Source organism: Vidua macroura, chromosome 16 (genome assembly GCF_024509145.1).
Source record: "Vidua macroura isolate BioBank_ID:100142 chromosome 16, ASM2450914v1, whole genome shotgun sequence".
Classification (NCBI taxonomy): Eukaryota; Metazoa; Chordata; class Aves; order Passeriformes; family Viduidae; genus Vidua; species Vidua macroura.
The window spans coordinates 8,923,459-8,943,474 of NC_071586.1; the positions used below are offsets into that span (position 1 = coordinate 8,923,459).

Consider the following 20,016-nt stretch of genomic DNA (forward strand, 5'->3'; position numbering starts at 1 on the left):
CTTGCTTGACAGGCATGCATGGTATCATTGCAGCGAAGAAAACGGGCTGTCTTGCAAGAGATTTCATGTATAATAAAATAAATGGCACTTTTGTGCATTCAGAATTTGGGTTGCCTCTTCTGTAATCCTCCATCTAGGAAAGATTAGACTGTGTCTGGCTGCAGATCCAGGCAGTCCTGCTGTGCTTGGGAAGGTTAATCTCTTCTCTGTATTGAGTCACAGGTGTGCTTTGGCTGCATCTGATTCCTTTGCAACATTGTATCTTCCCTTAAATCCTTCTGTTATTTTGGTTTATGGTTTTTTAATCTGTGTTAGCTAGAAATCATGGTTGTTCTGCTAGCAAGGAGGCGACAGCACTATAGCTGGGAAGGAAATGATAAGCTAAAGGCTTGAATAAAACAAGTCTACTTTCACAAATTGAGTCATATTTGCTTTAAGGAACAGTCACAAAAATTCTCCCAGTAAAAAGTAAATAGTACAGTGGGGACACATTGTATCAGGGCTCCTTGGACACTGGCTATTCTCTAAATGCATGCAGTAAACCATGCAGGTTGTTATTTGCCACTGAGGCTGTGCATTTTTCTTAATGGTTTGATTTTGTTTTGTGTGTGTAGTCTGTGAACCAACTAGCAATGGAAACCAGAAGGGTGATGAAAGGAAATCATTCCAGAAAGACTGCTGCATTTGTCAGGGTAGGTCTGGCTAATAAACTCTGAGCCTGCTTTCTTTGCAGATAGTACTGCCTGCTGCCACCTAAGTTTATAATTTTTGCAAAACCAGTATGTTAGTATTTTTAACACTGTTTGTAGTCCCATTTTCTCTTGTTAAGAGCATTCTTTCCTCTCTAAAGCCAAATGTTGCTGTTTAAGGAAAAAAGACCCAAACTATCTAATAGCAGCTTTGTGTTGAAAAAGAGCAGCAAGATTGACTCCCTCTCCAAAGGAAAGTTCACCAGAGAGGTGTTTGGATGAATTCTGGAAAGCTCAGCTTTTCAAATTATATTTGAAATAAAATACCAAATTTTTATGTAACTCGGTCACAGAGAGAATGGGAGATGGGGTATAAAATATATTCAAACTTCTGTCTCATAATATCAGTGCTGATATGCTGAAATCAGGATTTGAATTTCAAATAAGGCGCTCCTTTCAGCTTTAGTGCCTCTGAGTCTGTACAGAGATGGTCAAATGTGCTTTAACTGTGCACATGCCATCACAGGATATCCAGGGTGCTTGTGTTCCCTTCTAACCTGAAATGTGGCAACCAAGGTGTGTCCATCTGCATGTGGGAAGCTGTTTGTGTGTGCAGGGCACTCCAGTTCCTGGCACCTGTGTGCTGTCCTGGGCTGGGCTGGCACTGGGCAGCTTCTCCCTGCCTGGGGCCTCCTTGCTCTGGCCAGGGCTTTGGGCTGTGCACCTGGGCTGCATCTGCTTCCTCCCTGTAACCCAGGGCACCTCCTCTGACCACTTTGGCAGATGGCTTCCCCCTGGGGACACTAATCTCCTTTTCTAGTTAGCTTTTGGTCTTGAGCTGCAAGCTGGTTACCTGAGGAGAGAGGAACTCTTTGAGCTACAGTAATAGAGAGTCAGTTTTGAGCTTATCTAGGAATAGTAACAATTTTAAAAAATTATAATTATTGAAATACTCATTAAAAATTTTAAATTGCTGATTTTGGACTTCACTTAATATTTGCTTTGTATTGAAAATCCTTTCCAAAACTGTTTTACAGATTTTGATTCCTAATTGTGTATTAAATCAGTAAAGATTGTTATAACTCTGAGATGGGAATTTTATTCAATTTTTTAAAATTTACTTTAGGCTTGTGTTGCCTTCTGCTTCATTACAATTCCATCTCTGAGCAGTGTCTTCACACGTCTTAATCTGTATCTACACTCTGGACAGGTTGCCCTGGCAAATCAGTGCCTTTCACAAGGTAAGGCATGAATTTGTCTACTTAAAGGTTCTCTTATTTCAGAAATACTTCTAACTGAATAATAACTTGGTTGATATGGTAAGTCATATGTATATTTATGATGCAATTAAAATACAGCTCTGTTTCAAACAGTGTTACAGCAAAATCTTGTCATGTTAAAGCAGCTCCTCAATGTGATCTCAACAGCCAGGAGAGCTGACTGTAGTTGACATAGTCCTGGCCATGAGGTAGGTTGTCCTAAATTACTTAGGAATTATGGAAAGCATGGAAAGCTTTTCTCCTGCATAATTATGCAAGCACTCTAATCACAAATAATGTGCTTTATTATAACTGAAAAAAGAAATAAACCATCTGTGTAGTAGTTCACAGCCTGACAAAATTCACCAATGAGCTGGAAAAGAATTCCAGGTTAGGTCAGTGACAGCAGAAACTTGCTCTCAAAGCACCTGCATGATAAATGCTTAGCCAGGAAAATGTGTCACTATATCAGAGTGACATCAGATCATATGAAGACTGAAAAATATTTTTTCTTTTTTTGGATCTGAATTATTGATAGTAGATTCTGACAAAAAGTGATTTGGGGAGAAGAATGGGAGCTATTCTGGCATCAGAATGAGCATTAGGTCTGTATCACCATTTAATATGATCTCGTTCATGATACAAATGGAAGTCAGTTATCTATTCCAAGTCTTCATATACTTTTAACTACTTGCAATATTTTTCTTTTCCTTTTTGAAGTGATGTCATTCTACTTTGTTTTGCAATTTTAATCCTGACTTTAAAGGTCTGCTCTCCAATAGTAAATGCTTTTCCTTTACATGTTTCCAGTGGAGCTGTGAGAGTAGTAAACTGGATTACTTCGCAACATCTTTTGTTGTGACTGTTAATTCTTTGTGTTAGCTCTGTGCTTCTTCACAAGAGTTTGTTTTCCAAGCTCTGCATTTACCAGCAAGTTCCAGCTGCACAAACAAGCTGACTTAGGATGCTGATTAAGACTTTTTATTGCATGGTGACTATTGCATTTCTTTGTTTTGAATCTGATGTTGCCCATACAGCAAAGCAGAGGGATTTAGAGTAAAGCTGACTGTTGTGTCCAAGTTTGTTGTGCAAATAAAAGATCTGCAAAGTCTGTTGTTGTGGAAATAGCATTGTGCAGTTTCTTTCAGAGTTTACCTAAAATGGGTTCACCTTTTCTCTCTATGGTGTTTTATTTAATTGACCAGCTTACCTTCCCCTGTATGTCAATTTTTGTTATTATTGCTGTGTTGCAGAGTTTCTCTTACTGGAAGCAAATCCAAAGCAGTTTTTCTGTAATATTTGGTCTTCGAGAATTATTCCCTGGCCATGTTGGGACCCACTCTGTGATTTAATATCTTTTAACTTATAAACCGCTCTTCAACTATTTTTGTGATCCAGTTCTTCTCTGGGTGAGACTCCTGGGCCCCAAAAATTGTCCAGATTTTTCGGTGTGAGGGTTTACAAATGTGCACAGCTGTTTGACACATGAATACTGTGTACTCACAAAACAATTTACAGGATCCCCACCCTGAAATCTTTCAAGGTAGCAGATATATACAAAGTATTATGAAGTCAGTCTCTAAAATGCATGTTGATTAACCACACTCTCCTGAATTTTGGACCCTCAAGCTAGAGACAGGAGCATTTGATCCATCTCTGTTTTTGTTAAAATGAAGCAAGAGCAAAACTGATGTTCAGTAACTTGCTTCATTTGCCAAGGTTTTATAGTTATTCACTTTTTTGCTCCCCTAGCAAAAGTATTTTGGGTATAAGTTGTACTCAGAGACATGTCACTTGCATGAGTAATTCAGCATGTGTTAAACAGGCACTGTCTTGGGACATTTTTTGTGAACTGTCTTTCCATATGTTGGTGCACTGAAGTCACATAATGTGTCCTTGAAAGTTACTTTTCCCACAGTTTAATCTGTATCTCAACTGAATGAGTAAGAAGTAAGAAGTACTGATTAATTCATAACAGCAAATTTCATTCCAGTCAGTTAACTGGTGCCAATTAGACACTGATCTGCTAAAACCAATGCAGCATGAAGTGAAGATTTAAGTGTGCCATTAATGACAGCATTAGGCCAGGAAGGGAAACTGTGCCTTGTCTGTAACCTTTATTTCATGCTGATTTGAATTACTTAATTGGTTTAAAATTGTGAAGAGAAATAAAGCTGAAAGGTAATGTACCTGATCCGATAGCTCAGTCAGCAGTGGTGCATGCATGAGTTTCGTGCATGCACTTCCTCCTGGAAGATTCCAGCTGGTGTTTGTAGCAAGGTAAAGTCTTGGATTTTTCTCAGTCTTAAGTTTCTGTGGGAAGTCCAGCTGTTTCAGTGAGTTGACTTTTCACTTAAACACATAACAGATTTGAGTTCCACAACTTCTGTTGGCAATAGGAAGATTTCTAAAAATTGCCAATGTATCTATCTTGAACAAGAAGGATGTGCAGGTCATAACAATAAATGGATTTATGAATCTGAGGATTGCATTCTAAACTACCAGCAATTGGAGAGCCACAGCTAGTCTGCTTATAGCTGGAAAAGTTTGGGTTTTGCCTCATTCCCAGTTTCAAGGGGCAGCAGTAGTAACCATCAGTCCTTGTGTCTCGCTGCTCCCATTTCCTCTGTCCCAGCCTTGCTTACTTGGATTCCCCACACTGTTAAATCAAATCAAGTGTTTGAACTCATCCAAATACTTCAATATTAGAAAATTGTAATTTTTCATGGAATAGATTTTCTTTAAGACAATGAAGTTGGTCAGAACTGTGAATTTATAGGCTCATGAAACTCCAGCATTAATACACTGATGGATGGATGTCTGGGAATGTTCAGAATATATTAAAAATGACTGTTGTCTCTTTCATCTCCAGATCCCAAGACGTGCTTTAAATGAAATGAATCTGTAATTATGTTTAAAGTGTTTTAGGTGAATTTGCCCTGGATGCATAGTTTGTACCTCTGGAGAGCCTATTAAGAGCCCACCTTTGAAAGGAGGATGCTAGATTTTACAGAGATGAGCTTTTCATTTTTCTTAACTGAGCCACTGAGCACTGCATGCTGCCAACAGAGAATAATAAATTCTCATTGGTCATGCTTTCTGTCATGGGGGTGCTTGGACTAAATTGAGATTAAATGCATGCTCCATTGTGTCACTCCTTTGGACTTCTGAGATATAGGTATGATTTTCATTGCATACTTTTCCTCCCTGTGGAAATGCTACTTTTGTCTGTCAAAAAAAAAGAGACAGCATGAGTTTTTAACGTTTGGTCACAGCATTCAGCAGGTGGTAGAGATGACATAACTTTCTGGTAATGTGTGTTAAGCAGCATTTTTGTTTTAAAGGCTGTGAAATCTTTGCCTCACTTGAGAAATAACATGCTGAGTGAATAAGGTAATTCATCTGATTCTGTCTGACTGATTTCACTGGGATATTGTCAAACATTAAACTTCATAAAAATGGAGAGCCTCTCCCTCAGATCAACTGCTGCAGACCTTTTTCTTAGAAAATGCAGATTTTAATTCTGAAGCATACAGTGCTTAATGCCCTTCTAGGTATTTGTTTTGTTTTCCAGATGTGGCTAAAACACAGTTACACCTAGTAGATTGGAAAATAATTTCATTTCTACTGCAGAAAATGTTACTTTTCCATGAGTATTCTCTAAATGCTTCAGTCACATTCTGGAGAAATTATGGTATGGAATATTTAATAAGTAATTTTAAATCATAGTCTAATCATGGTTTAGAGTATTTTCTAAGTACCATTAGATAACACTTTTTAGTATTTCTGTTTAATCTCCTGAAATCTTTATAGATCTGAAGAATATAAATAGAGAGAATTTGAGATGATGAATACAGAGAAATAGGAACATGAAGGTATTTTCCTCATTTCAGATACTAGGACTTCTTGGCTCATGTTTCTCTGGTGAGAATGCTGACTCTGTTATCTTTTTAAATACTGCTTTCCTTGAAGGCAGTAAAAGAGCTTTGGGAAAAGCATGATGTCATACTGTTTTCCTTACTAGCAATGCTAAGTGTTGCTTCATTTGGACAGAACTGTGACCTCTTCTGTTACCTGGGACTTCCACAGCTGGAGACTTCTCCCATTCCATGAGCTTTTTCTTGTTCCTCTCTTTATCCCAGCCAATCACTTTTCTGTATGATGTGAGAGAGGTGACATCTCTGTAAGCTTTTCAGACTAGTACTTTATAGCAGTTTGTCAGTTCTTCAAGTCTGTCTAGCCCATGACCTGTTTTTGAAAGTGTCTTGTAGCATCTACTAGGGAAACAATAATGTAGAATGATGCTTCTTGGCTTTCAGGTGCAGGTGCTTTAATACATCCTTCAACAAAGCTTGTATATGGACCAGACAGTGGTATTTAATAAAATAGATGGACCAGTCCTTGGGAATTTAATATTTTTAATCAATTTTTACTTTTGGTCTTTGTAATTTCATGTCATAGTGAGTTCCACAGTGACTTGCTGCTTGGAAGTAGAATGTTTAGGGATTCATTTTTGTTAAATGTTAGGTGAGTGGCTCAGAGCATGCAGCTGATCTGCTGGAGCAGAATTCAGTCATTCCTGGTTCATTTTCTTCTTGCTATCTATGAGATAATGCAGTCTGTAAGTTCCTGAAGAAGTTGTTGTCGGTATTCCTTTTTCTAATAATGAAACAGTTCCATGCCCTAGCACCTTTCTTATCTTTTTGTGCTTTTGGAAATGGGAAGATTGGGACTAGATCCAATTATTCCAGGTATAAATGCCCAACAGCAATCTGAATGATACAATGACACCTCAGTTTTCCTTTACTCTCCTAGATATTCTTATAATTGCCTTGCCTTTTAACAGCTGTTTAGGATGTAGTTTTCAGGAAACCATCTCTAATGACTCCAAAATCTTCCATGAGTCTAAATAGCCTATTTAGAGCTTCTCTTTCTATACTTATAGCAAGGGCTGTTTCTTTCCCCACATGCCATACTAATATTAGAGTTCATCTGCTGCTTTATTGCTCAGAATCATGAGATCCATCTGTGATGCTTTGCAGTCACGTTCCAGACCAGTCTGCAAATGTTGTCACCTCCCAGCTCATCCTCAGGACATGTCTCTGCAAAACCTGAAGGAATGCAGTAGTTATTTTGCTCCACTGTGAAAACTTTTTCTTCGCTCTCCTTCCCCCATCCACCCCATCCTTTATTAAGTTGTGTGCCCTCATGAGGAACCTTTTTCCTTGTCTTCTTTCAGCTTAGTTGTTTGAAGAGCCATTTCTATAAGGATAAATATTAAAAGGGTTTTTTTTTTAATCTTAAGTATTTATAAATGGAATTACTTTTAAACACAATCTCACTGATTCTTTGGAAGACTTGAGAGAGGAATGATTTGGAAGACATCTGAGGGATGATGTCTCTCTGCAAAAAACATACAGATTTTCCAGACTTACATCATGTTTTTTGTATGTCTGCTCACTTGATTTTTTTTTTTTTTTTTTTTTTGCCTCATAATAACAGTAGGAACAATAGTATTTAACTGCACCATCTATTATTTCAAAATTTTCATTACTGGTGGAGCTTTCTTTAGAGACTGCTGCTGATGGGGTACATCAAAGTCTTTAGGGATTATGTAGAATTTAGAGGCAGGCTGTAATTTGTGGTTGTTTTTTTTCTGGGTGGGAGGGGAGGCAGTGGGGTGGGGTGTGTATTGCATTTACTGATTACACCTTAAGAATAAAATTTCTTGTGTCCAGTGTCCTTGCTGATACTGTCTGATGGCCCTGTATGAATCTTCCACTTAGGCCTCTGTAGGCCCTTGTCTCCAAGTACTAATGCCTTGTAACAATCTTTAATTAAGCTACGCCTAAAACTGGCTCTGCCAAGCTTCATCCACGTAATTACCTTTTTATCTGCAGCTAATTCATAGTATGAATTAACACAGTACATTCCAGCTCACCAAGCAGCAGTGAAAAAAATTTCATGTTTTTTCCTTCAAAGAATTCTTGGTTGTTTCTGGATTGGAAGTGATGTGTAGAGATCTTTAAGATTGAGAACAATTAACAGTAGTTCAAGGGAAAACCACATTTTAACAATGTGGCAAAACTCTCACAGTGACCTCACCAATGTGAGAAGAAGATTCAAATGTTTACAGTGCTTGGTTGTCAAAACAGTAATGGATTAATTTATTTGACAGAAAAAATAGAGTAACAAACCCCCACGCTTGCTTCCCAATAATTTTTTGCACTGGAGTACAAGCTTCATTAAATTTCCAGCATCTGTTGGATGTGGAAGCAAAATCTTCAGAGTAATAAATTAGGTTTGACAGTGTTGTAAGACAGGGAAGTGGTGTGGAATGCAGAAGATGTGCATGGTCCTTGGTTTTGTCCTTTGGGTGGACTTAGCCTGGTGTAATTGTAGCTGTGACTAAAAATACTTTGGGTAAGTATGTTAAACTCGCTCCCTTTTGCTCTTTGAAGGTGGCCTTAAGGAGTTTAATTGTTTTCCCATGTCACTTTGTTCCTCCTTATTTTTGCCTGCCTGAAGTCTTGAATTTGTACAGTTTAATTAGCTATCAGAGATACAGAAAATACAATGCAAGCTGAATTTTTATATCTAGAGAGATTGATATATAGAAATATATGGAGGTACATATAGTTGTATGTAGGTATAATTAAACGTGTACATGTGTCATAGTGAATATTGTCAATAGCAGAACATTCAACACCAATTTCACTTGTTTTTTATTCTGTTGGAGGCTAATTCTGGAAGTGCTGACTTTGATATCCAAGACTGTTAGTTTTTGTAGCCTGAAGGTCAGCATGTGTGCTTGGGGGAAAGATTTATAGGATTATGGTCAACCAGAATGAAGGAGCTGCTGTGAAAGGATGAATGTAGTGAAGCATGAAGTATGTTACGTTCAGAGCACTGCACAAGATATTAACAGCAGTTGGGGAAGGCTCCATCATGGTGATTTGCTGTAATGCACAGGCTGCTCTGCCCTTATCCAGTTTAACAGTGGTTCACTTCAGAAGCAGTGTTGTACTTTAAGCAGATAAGAAAACAGCATCCTTTATCAGAAGAAGCCTTTTTTATCTTCTTTTTGGTTTTTTAATCAAGAACATAAGATTGTTGTGGTTTTTAGTGCTTTTTAAGTAGTTCCTTATATCTTTTGGTAGCCAGGAAAAGTGATGTATGGTTTTGTTTTAAAACATCTCTACAGAAATAGTTTTAAAAATTGACTTTTAAACATACAGAGAAACCATCATTGCATGACCTCATAATTAATGTAATTCAGAATTAAACACTGATGCTCATTTCATACTTGAAAAGGCAGCATGTCTGTGACAACCTTTTTAGTGAGGCTTTTCTTCAAACTCAGAGCATGTAATGCATACTCTGACACCTCTCTGCCAGGATGGTAATGTTTAGAGGACAGGTCATTTTCTGCAGTCTGCAATAAAAACCTTTGCATTGATATGCCTTTTTTTTTTTTTTTTTTTTTGCTTCCTATGAAGCACATATATCTTGGATAAATGTGCTTTTAGTATTCCAGCATAAAACCATTCCATGGTTAGCACAGATTGGCAGGACTTACTGCAAAATGAACAGTCTTTGCCAGTTCTGGATGTACCAAAGTGAAATACAACTGTTTTGTGCTGTATTGCTTTTTTGGCTTGCCTCGCTGCATTGAGTGGGGGAAGCAGAGGGGGAAATGGCAAGGAACAAGGATTAGAAGTGTGGGGCAGGAGCCTCAGTGTCCCCATTGTGCTGGGGCAGGGACAGCGTGTGGGGTTTGCCCTGTGGCCTTGGGGCAGCAGCCACGGGGAGACAGCCCGGGAGCAGCAGCTGTGAGTGCCAGGGACAGGGAGGACACAGATGGAAGCCCAGGGAGTTGGTGGCAGCACCTGCAGGGAGCTGGGCACTGCTCTCACAGCCCGAGGATCCAGGGAGCTCCTGCCTCTGGAGCTGCTCAGCCAGAGCAGGAGGCAGCTCTCATTCACAGGCACGGCGGGAGGCAAGAAGAGTAAATTGAATCAAATTTCAGGTTTTCAAATTGAAGAGAAGAGATTTTGGGTTTGCACTGTGGCAGAAGTTTAGAGGAGAATGTGAAGGATTGTGAGAGCAGGCAGTAAATTAGGGTGAGGTATTTTGCAGCTCTTTTTCACTGTGGATGCTGATTGCTGCACAGGTCATTCTCGTCCTGTTATGAAATAACTTCAGAAGGCAGAAGCATTCCCTGCACAGACATGGCTACTTCGGTATGCAGACTATTCTCTAAGGCACATTTTTTCATTTGTCTGGTCACATGTTTTTATTGTATGGTGATGTGAGACATGCACTTTTATTTTTTTTTCTGCTGAGACAACTGTGGAGGTGACAGCGATTCATTTACTTGTGCTAGAATGAACATCTGCTGCTGCCTTCCTTCCTCAAATAAAGCAGAGAAAGATTACTTACCTTCCTTTGGGTTGGCTGTCTAAACTTATAAGTAGTTTGAAATAAACATGCTTTCACCCCAAAACAAATGTGCAGAATAAAAGGAAGGACAGTGTTTGATGGAAGGGGTCTGCGTTCTAAGCACTAAAAAGTCCTTGAGCACTTGTGCTGAAAAAACAAGAGTGAGAAGAACTACAGTTTTTCCAAAGCACATGTTTCTCTGGTATTCCTCATAAGCTTAAATTAGATATCAGTTGATACTATATTTAGCAAATTTGCTTGGAGTCTCAAATGAATTTTTCCAGAGCAAGCTGTGCTCCTGGAAATGCCCATGCCTGCCTGTCAGTGGTATCTCCATCCCAGCCACGTAACACCTCTTGGCTTTCACCAAGAATTCTCCTTTTGCTTTTGATAAAAGCTGATTACATGGCCTGGGTCTCTGTTCCTGTAAAATAAAGATACAGTATTAATGCTGAAGGATGCTTTGAAGTATATGGCTCAACAACTTGAGTGGGATGTGGCTACTTGGGTATTCTGAAAAATGTTGCCAAGAAAGTGCAAAACAGTGTTGCTGTCAGAAATTTTTTTGTGAACTCAGCATATATAGGCAGGCTTCTAGTGTAAGAGGGAAAATACTGTTGCTTTTAATTTCTGAATATTAAATTTAGGAATAGATGTTCTAGTGTTTGGAATTTATGTTTTTGTAAGATTAGAGACATAATAAAGAGTTATGAAAAACGTCTTAATAGCTATTTTGCCAAGGCTGTAATGGTGGATGGTTTCTCTAATTCCTGTATTGTGATTCTTGGAAAATATTCTTTTATCTAGGTAACCAGCAATACCCCAGGTTCTGGTACTATATTAATATTTTACTTTTAGGGATTATGAATAATTAGAAATATGAAGTTGTTTGTACTTCTGTGGGACTTAACAGCCTTTTGTGAATGAATTGGTGAACAAGATAGCATGAACCTTTTCCCCCACACTTTGGATTCCCCATTCTCCTGGCATAAGCATTTTTTTGATAAGTCAATTTTGAATCCTGTGCTAATTTCTTATTATATATGCAATACATATGAAATGATGGTGTCTCCATGTTATGCAAAGGAGAAGAATTAGACTTTCAGAAGTTTGGAGTGGTGTGGGAATTTCTTTTGGAGAAACAGCATCATTCAAATAAACAGTTTTCTCAAGAATCAGACCAGTGCTGAGTCTTGGGTTTCTTTGCAGTTCAGCACATTCATTTTCTGTAATTTCTTTGAAGTTTGAAACAAATTCAAAGCAACCATTGGGTTACAGGCATGGCTGCCATCACAGCTGGAGTGATATAACAGCAACTCTATTTTTATTTTGTAGCTGATGCTTTTTTCAAAGCTGCAGTGAGCCTTGTTCCTGAAGTGCCAAAAATGATCAGTGTAGATGGAAAGATGCGACCTTCTGATGCCTTCCTCCTGGAATTCCTGTGTAATTTCTTTTCCACATTATTAGTTGTTCCGGTAAGTTGAGTGTGTATGAATAGCACACAGGTTAGTATAGACTATTTTGACTTTCCTGTTTTAAAATTTAGAGTAGACTGGGCTTCTGGAATGGGAAATGCAGGGGTTTGTTTTCTGTGAAAAGATGAACTGTTCTGCTCACTGACTGCAAAATCACTCACCCCAATGCAAGATGGGGAGGCAGAAGAACTGTGTGGAGGTGGAGATACAGCATTGCCACTCTCAGCAACAGCTCACAAGAAGTGCATTTGGGGTAGAGTGAAATCTCACCATTGTTTAATTGTGTAAACATTTACTGGTTTATTAGCTAAGTATTCAAAAATCTCTAATACATGAGGAGGGAAAAAAATACAGAGCTCTAGTTCCTATTAGTTTCAGTTACTTTGGTACAGGTTGCCTAATCACTGGAGTGAAAACAATAATTAGAAGATGTGTTTTGGCATAAACTTCCTCTTCTGATGAATATTTCACAAAGTAACTACCATTCTACATCCTTCCCAGTTTTTAACTAACTGTCAAATTTAGAGAGAGATGTAATTTTCTCTCCAGTATTTTCAGTTATATCTAAAAGATGAGGGGGAATTGTAAATTACCTGTATATTCATTTGTTCTTGTAGAGAGTGGGTTTTTCCTCCTCACTGAAACCTCCCTTATGGTTTTCTCCTTCCTTTTTCCTTCGCCTGTTTGGTGAAGCAGCGCACAGTGTGGTGCTGTTCAAATCCTTGCTGTCAGAGCTGTGCCTTCCCCCTGCTGCAGTGGCAGGGGTCTCCCCTGTCCAGAAAGGTGGAGGGGCTGTGCTGCGCTGTTAGAAGGGAAGGGGAAGCTGCCCCTGGGCTGTCCTTGCTTCCACTGAGTGCAGGAGTCAGGCTGTGAGGGAAGGCTGTGGAGTGACTGGGATCATTAGCAGGTGATGGAAGAAGGGAGTGATACAACCTCTCAGATTCAGTAAGGAAAAATAGCTAGATGAGATGCCAGCATTCAGAAATTAGCTTCCCTAACTTTGTTCCCTATTTACAGAAGATCAAAAGGCAGTGTCCCCAGTGGACTGTGATTTGTCCTGTGTGTCTTGGTGCCACTGCTCCAACTGCCAGCTGGAATTAGCCCGGTGCAGTATAAAGCTGCTTGTAAAAACTCCCAGCTTACGTAAAGCAGAGTCCTTCTTTTCATTTCATGTGAAAAGATTGTTTATTGTCTGTAACTGACTTCCCAGTGTAGGAGTTCTTCTGAAACTCATAATTATATGAGTAATACACTACAGCTTACGGATATGATTTCAATAACGAAATCTACCCAGTGTTTAATTTTAGAGGCTTAGCTGTTAAGAAGCTGACAATTAATTTTGTACTGCTCCCCCATGACTACAAAACAAAGCATTTCAAAGTCTGTCTGTGGAGTCTGCCTGGATCAGGTTCTAATTATGGGTCAAATGGGCATTTTAGATGGAAACTGGAAAAAAAAGTTAACGGATTTGCAGGAAGCACACTTAAGAAAAGTAGCTGTCAGATTTAATTATATTGTAATTCTGCTTTTATAGAGCTCAAACTGTGACTCTACACCACTGAATGATTGCAAATAATCCTGTTTTTGTTCTGGGGTTGTGGTGTTGGTTTTGACCTATCTTTTTGTTTTCTCTGTAGGACCATCCAGAACAAGGAGTGTTGTTTCTTGTGAGAGGATTACTGAATGTGATCCAGGATTACACCTGGGAGGATAACAGCGATGACAAAGTCAGGATTTATACTAATGTTTTGCATCTGCTGTCTGCAATGACTCAAGAAGCATTTATCTACCATGTAGATAAAGGTAATACCTAAGGGGGGCTCTGTCTCCTTGCGTTCCACCAGGACATTTGTAGTGTTGTCTTATCACCATAGCCAGTTAATGAAGACCAGTGGTAATGAGTCTGACAGAATGGATTCTTTTTCTATCCAGTTCCAGGTATTGTAACTTAGAATAATCCCAGGAGCTGGCTTCTGAACAGCTGCAGTCTGTTCTTTAAAGTGAATCTGTGCAGAGTGGGTTATTTAGTTTGCTTCTGGTGGTGTTGGTGCAAATGCTTATAAATGTGAACTTTTCAAGTAAAGATTATGCATATGAAGGGTTTTATTTAAGTCTAAAAGCACCAACTTGATTTATACTTATTGTTGGTGTTTCATCCACATTTATTAACAACTCCAGTTTTCAGAATGTAAAGCCTAGTCTTCATTATTTAAATGATGTATTTGCTGCTTTGAAGGCAGGCTTTGAGTTCTGGAAATTGCAGTAACTTATAAAAATATTCAGAATAGCTAGAAAATTCTAAAGATTTTACATGTTGATAAATAGCTGTCACCTTTTCGGTAATAATTTTTGGAATATTTTGATATATGCTCTAAAATTTGAATATTTGCCTTCTGATTATAGATTACTAAATTAAGGCAGAGTAATAAATAAAAATCCTTTCAAGCACCCTGAAGATTAATGAGTCAGAGAGGCCAAGATGGTTTGACTTTTTCTTTCAGTTGCACAGATTTTCACAGAGGGGAAGGCTGGAATGTGTTCTGCAGTTCTGGTGAACAGTCTGTCAGATTTACCACCCATGACAAAATACCAATTGCAGCTAGCAGCACAGAAAATAGCTGTCAGTGGAAGTGCTACTCTGTAGTAAATCTGCTGTTCAAATTCTGTAAGAAAGTGTGCTTTAGCTTTTTCTTTCACTCCATTTTCTATATGACCAAAATAGCTGCATAATCCCAAGATGAGAAATCTAAATTAATTAGATTTTAATAGAGAGAAGCATGGAAATATAAAGTAGTAATTTTCCCCCTGTAGTAGAGCAATGGGTTTTTTTCTAGGTGGACCTTGTACCTTAGCTTCTTAAAATGAAGTTTACTTGGAAACAGGGGATTATCTTTCATCTTTTGTGCTTTCTGATTTACCTAGAATATATTTAAACCTAAACATTTCTTTACCCTACTTCTTAATAGAACATAAATGAATTAGGGCAAAAGGCATGTTTAAAATCACAATTATATAAGCTGTAAAAACCTGAAGAGCTCTCTCCCTCCTAAGAACCCTTTAAGGTCTTTGAAACTGAAAATGCACTTTTTGAATTTCTATCCATCACTTTGAGGTAATCATGGGTTTCTTTTAAGGAAAAAAATGCAGTTTCTTTTGAAAATCTGGTTATTTTCACTAAATAAAACACAAATTGTGTTTTACAATGGCTGCTGTCATTGTAGATGATGTTCACACTCCTCTGAAGTGATGGAAGCAGGGAGTCTGTCTCTGTGGAAAACCTGAAAATTGGCATGATATGTTGCTTATATTTGTGAGCCTGGCTGCATCCAGGAATACAGGACTGGCTTTAAGCTAAAAGATTCTTCTCAGTGTTTTGCTCTTAAAATCAAAAGGACATAGTAGGCAACCAAGTGGTAGGCACTCAAAAAAACATAGTTCTGTTTGTGTTTCGTGGAGGAGGGGCATTTTATGACTTCCAAATGTGGTCTTCTATCAATATATGATGTTTCCAATAGCAAATAAATGTATAGCTCTTTAGCCAGGCCTGAGCTTGAATTCATCTCTGCAGTTGATTCCAATGATACTCTGTATGGTGGAGACTCCAAGTTCCTGGCTGAAATTAATAAACTGAGTGAAACAGTGGTGTCACAGATCCTGGATCACCTGAAAACCCTGGGAAAGGAGGAGGTATGTTCTTACTCAGCTTGATTCAATACAAAACCAAAAGTAATTTGGAGTTGAAGAAACAGATCACCTTTGACCAGGACTTGGTCTTTTCAAAAGCTTCAGGAACCTCATAACAAAAGGAAATTGGGTATTTTAACTTGTTTAGAAAGTGAGACCATCACATAGGCAGGCTTGTGGTGGACACCTAATGATGTCCAATTCTGTAATGAGCAAAGTGAGAATTCACAGTTAGTTTATTACTGGGGAAAACACAATGAAAGCCATCTATAATTTTAAAAGTTTCAGATCCCAGGCACTGAGATGATGTCAGGAGAGAGGTACAGAGGGAGGAAATAGTTGTTTTGTCTTTACTCTGACTTTAGTATATTTGTTCAATATAAAATAAACTCTAGGCAGCTTATTGGATTTCTTGATTGGAATTCAGAGGCTCTGAGAGATCAAATCTAGCTTAATGGATTGTATGTGAAAGGCAGGTGACTGATGTTTGCTGAAATAATGAGAACTCACTGTTCTGTTAATGTACCTGTTTCTGAGAATGGACAGCTTCCCAATCAGCCCTTACTGGATGGCTTCTATTGATAGAAATCTTGTGGCTCGTGGCCTGGAATGGGAGGGCAGGGTGTGATTGATGGGATGGAATTTTTTAGATGGGCTCTTTGCACAGTAGCCCAGAGTGTTTGCCAATACAGAATGTGTTACGTGATACATATTGGGAGGACACTGGGCTAAGTTTAGCCTTTTCTCTGCTTTTGCTATCCTGTTTGTCCTTCCTTGAGCAACGGCAGAGATAGAAGATTAAAATACCCTTTGCTCAAATCCTGTACATCATTGTACACGTCACCTCAGGGAACAGTAGTTCTTTTTCAGAACAGTAGCAGCAGAAACAACCATTCTAGCACAGCTAAGAATGTCCAGTGTTCCAGGTCTTGGAAGAAAATTTAAAATTTTCAGGACTGTGGGTTGTATATTAGGGATTTTTTTGCATCTGACTCCTGTATGGAATTTGTGGGTAGGAATGTTTGTAGGGCTTGAAATCTATGGTTTCTGAAAGGCCTTTTTTTGTTTGTTTTCTCCTTTCAAGCACACTTTGAGTGGGGAGATCCTGTGTTAGTTCACTGAGGCTGTTGTTGCATAGAAAACTGGATTTAAGGCTGAGCAGCACAGATACAGGTGCTTGGCCTGCCTTTGCCTCTGCAGCCTTGGATTTGCTCCTCTGGCCATCCTTATTTGCAAAGAGGGACCATTTGTTTTGTTTTGTTGAGTGAAAGTCATTGAGAGATTTAGATGAAAATTGCTTTGTAAGAATGAATAGTTGTTTGAGGAAGCTGTTGTTGCTGAGGAAATAGAAGTGATGAGAATATTGTCAGAGATCTCTAATTGTGCTAAAGTAAAGCTGGTCATAAAATCACTGGTATTTGGATTGCTTCAGTGTTGGTGACCTTTTATTATTCATCTTCTTGGCTGTTCATTTAAATGAACAAGGCTCTAATGATTTTGTGTTTTTATTGGTTCATTTCCTTTAAAAGCTATGAAGGAAAATAAATTATTTTCTCACAATAAAATCCTTTCACCAAAATGGCAACTTGGAAGAGAACAATGCATCTTATTGTTAACACAGTGTGGTCTTTTCACAGTATTAGAGAATGCTTCATTTATGTGACAGTGCTGGAATGGAAATTTTTAGTTCTGGACAGTTCTGTAAAGTTCAAGCTGTTTCTGGTCAAGAGAACATGTAGCAGTGAATCCTCTCTGCTTTGTGTGGGGGGAAAGCTGCTCTTATGCTCCTTAAGTTCCCTCCTCAGCAATTTTAGGGGAAGTAGCTACAAATATGGTGCAAATATGTTTGTATCACCAGAGTTTCAGTGAGAGAATAGCAGGGAAAAAACATCTTTGGTGAAATAAATAAATAAAAGTAGAATAGACTGGGGGGGAAAAATGCCTGAAGTTGCATTAATTTAGATTGATGACAGTGATCTCTACAAATTTACAGCTAGGGTGCTCTAAGTGCAAGGTTGGTTGGTGGGAGGGTGATTTCTATGCAGTTGTAGGGAGTCTGGAGTTGTAAATGTGTCAGACCTGCATACTGTGCTGTGCCAAAGTGGTATGAGACGTAGGAGTCTTGAGTAATTATTTTATTTACAGCAGCTTCTGTTGATTTGCAGCTAGTGCTGCTTGCTGCATTTTGAATGGAATATGAAAACTCTGAGTGTATTCTTATGTCTGTGACTATTGCTGTGTGTTACAAAAGGAGTGCCCTTTGAACCTCTGAGGGCTCAGAGAAGCTGGTGAGGTTAAGCTGGGTATTCTGGGGTGAGTGTACAGTAACATGGGAATATTTTTGTTTCCATCCCAGACCCTGAAGCGGCAGAGCCAGCTGGCACTCTTTTTCTTTAACACCATTCTGGCTCATGGGGACCTACGAAACAACAGACTGAACCAGCTTTCAGTCAATCTCTGGAACCTTGCTCAGAAGCATGGCTTTGCTGACACCAAGACTATGGTAAGGGAGGGAGATAGATAATGCAGAGAGGTTTTAGTTCTTAATATCTTTTTCCACTCTTTATTTGGGAAAAGGCAACATTTTCTTGATCTGAATAAACCTCATCTCTTTACAAGCTACTATCTTAAAAAAAAAAAAAAAATCAAGTTATCTTGAAACCCCAACAAGTTATTCTTCTAAATGCTTCTTAATGAACAAGCAGCTTCTCTTATTTCAAGTGGTCTGTATCTTTCTAGAATTTTAATAGTATGACAAACATTAAGAAATCTGGAAATGTTGGTTGTTCTTAACTTTTTGTTCAGTAAGAAAACTAGCTTTAAGAGAAATACTGCATTTTTATTTTGTGGAGGAACTGCCTGGTGAAAGCTTGTAAAGTGGCATTTGAGTGCCTGTAAGAAACATACACATGATAATGAGCATGAGAAAACACCTTCACAAAGATGACCTGATGGCTATGAAACAAGACACTGAAATTCTCCAAATACCTTTCTTTTCAAATCTAGGTGAAAACCCTAGAATACATCAAGAGGAGGAGCAAACAACCTGAAATGAGTCATTTCACAGACTTGGCCCTCCGGCTTCCTCTGCAGTCCAGGACCTGATGAGTGCCTCTTCCAAGGAGTCACCTACACAAGGGAGCATGGAACCAAGGCCAAAAATCACTGATCTACATTCTCACTGCAGGAGTTCAGTGTATTTTTATTTTCCTTACTGAGACAAATTTACATGGGCACAGCAAAGGTAAAACTGTTCTGAGTGCAATAATTTAACCTGAGTTTCTGTATCCAGTTTTACCGTAGTATTGTTATTTTAAATGCTGATTTACATTCAGTAAACAGTATCTTGAACCTCTAGGGTTGCAAAAGCCTTCTGAGATCTAATCTGTTGTAATTTTAACAAAAAAGGAAGATAATCTGTACAAGTGATTTCACAGCCTCAAAACTTCATCCCTCTTGCAGAATGGTCATTCTCCTGTGCAGAAAGCAGCATTTCCATAGAACAGTCAGACTGAGTTGTGCCTCTGCTTTGGGATGCTGCCAGCATTTGCCTGGCTGGTTCCAGTAGCAGAGAAAAATGGCTGAAGTGTTACTGTTCAGTTTCTACAATACATTTACACAGACATGTTTATGTTTTCATTTTAGTCCAGTGATGTTTTGTAAAATAAAAGGAATCTTTAAGCGTTGCAAAGGAAAATGGAAATTATGCAAAGTCCTCTATATTTGCAAAGTACACTATCACTAAATAAAACAATTTGCAGTTCATCTATGTATTCTGGGGGAGTTTCTTTGTGTATACAAATCTATCACCTTACCCTTCTGGAATTTAGTTACATGTACTGTTATTATTTCTAATAAAATCTCTCTCACCCTTTCTGCCCCATGGTAAGGAACCATGTTAAGACCTTATATCTATTGCTACTTTTGCTTAGTGGCTTGGTTTTTTTTTTCCTTCCTTGCCAGGCAAGTAGCTGAGGGCTTGAATTCAGCATTTGTTTCAAACCAGAAAACAGAACATTAACTACCTGAATTTCAGTGAAACAAGAGCCAAAACCTAGAAGGGCTGGTGGAGGCTGGTGCTGAACACTGAGAGCACTGATGCAAATCAGCATCATGTTGAGATAGTGGTGGCTTAAATGACACTTTAAAGGAGAAGGTTTTCTCCAAGAAGTTTAGACCCTGCAGGAAGAGCATCTTCGTCTTCCCAGATATGGGAATCGATTCATGGCAACCCCTTAAGATGGAGTCTCAGCAGAATTTTCACTTCCTCTCCAGAGTTGCCCAAAATGCATCAGAACCAAGTGCTATTTTGTTAAGTGTGTTTTCTGCTGGAGGCAGAAAAAGATAGAAAAGCAGTAGTTCTGTTGGTGCTACTCTCCAAAATGCTTATACTTTCATTTTTAGATAACAGCTGCTGATTGAAAATCCAACTGCCAGAACGTAGTTCAAATATAGAGGATCTTCAAT

The 20,016-nt window shown here is 38.6% G+C and overlaps 1 protein-coding gene across 3 annotated transcripts in view; it reads left to right on the forward strand.

The window, feature by feature from the left end:
- Positions 1 to 19,314, forward strand: part of VPS35L (VPS35 endosomal protein sorting factor like) — a 46,555-nt gene extending 27,241 nt beyond the window's left edge. For all 3 annotated transcript variants that reach the window (XM_053991625.1, XM_053991623.1, XM_053991624.1), the window contains 7 exons: positions 615 to 692; positions 1,816 to 1,930; positions 11,726 to 11,865; positions 13,503 to 13,668; positions 15,434 to 15,552; positions 17,906 to 18,052; positions 18,556 to 19,314. In XM_053991625.1, coding sequence (XP_053847600.1) covers positions 615 to 692; positions 1,816 to 1,930; positions 11,726 to 11,865; positions 13,503 to 13,668; positions 15,434 to 15,552; positions 17,906 to 18,052; positions 18,556 to 18,654 — 864 coding nt within the window. In that variant the 3' untranslated portion in view covers positions 18,655 to 19,314. The remainder of the gene's footprint in view (positions 1 to 614; positions 693 to 1,815; positions 1,931 to 11,725; positions 11,866 to 13,502; positions 13,669 to 15,433; positions 15,553 to 17,905; positions 18,053 to 18,555) is intronic.
- Positions 19,315 to 20,016: the final 702 nt, after the last annotated feature.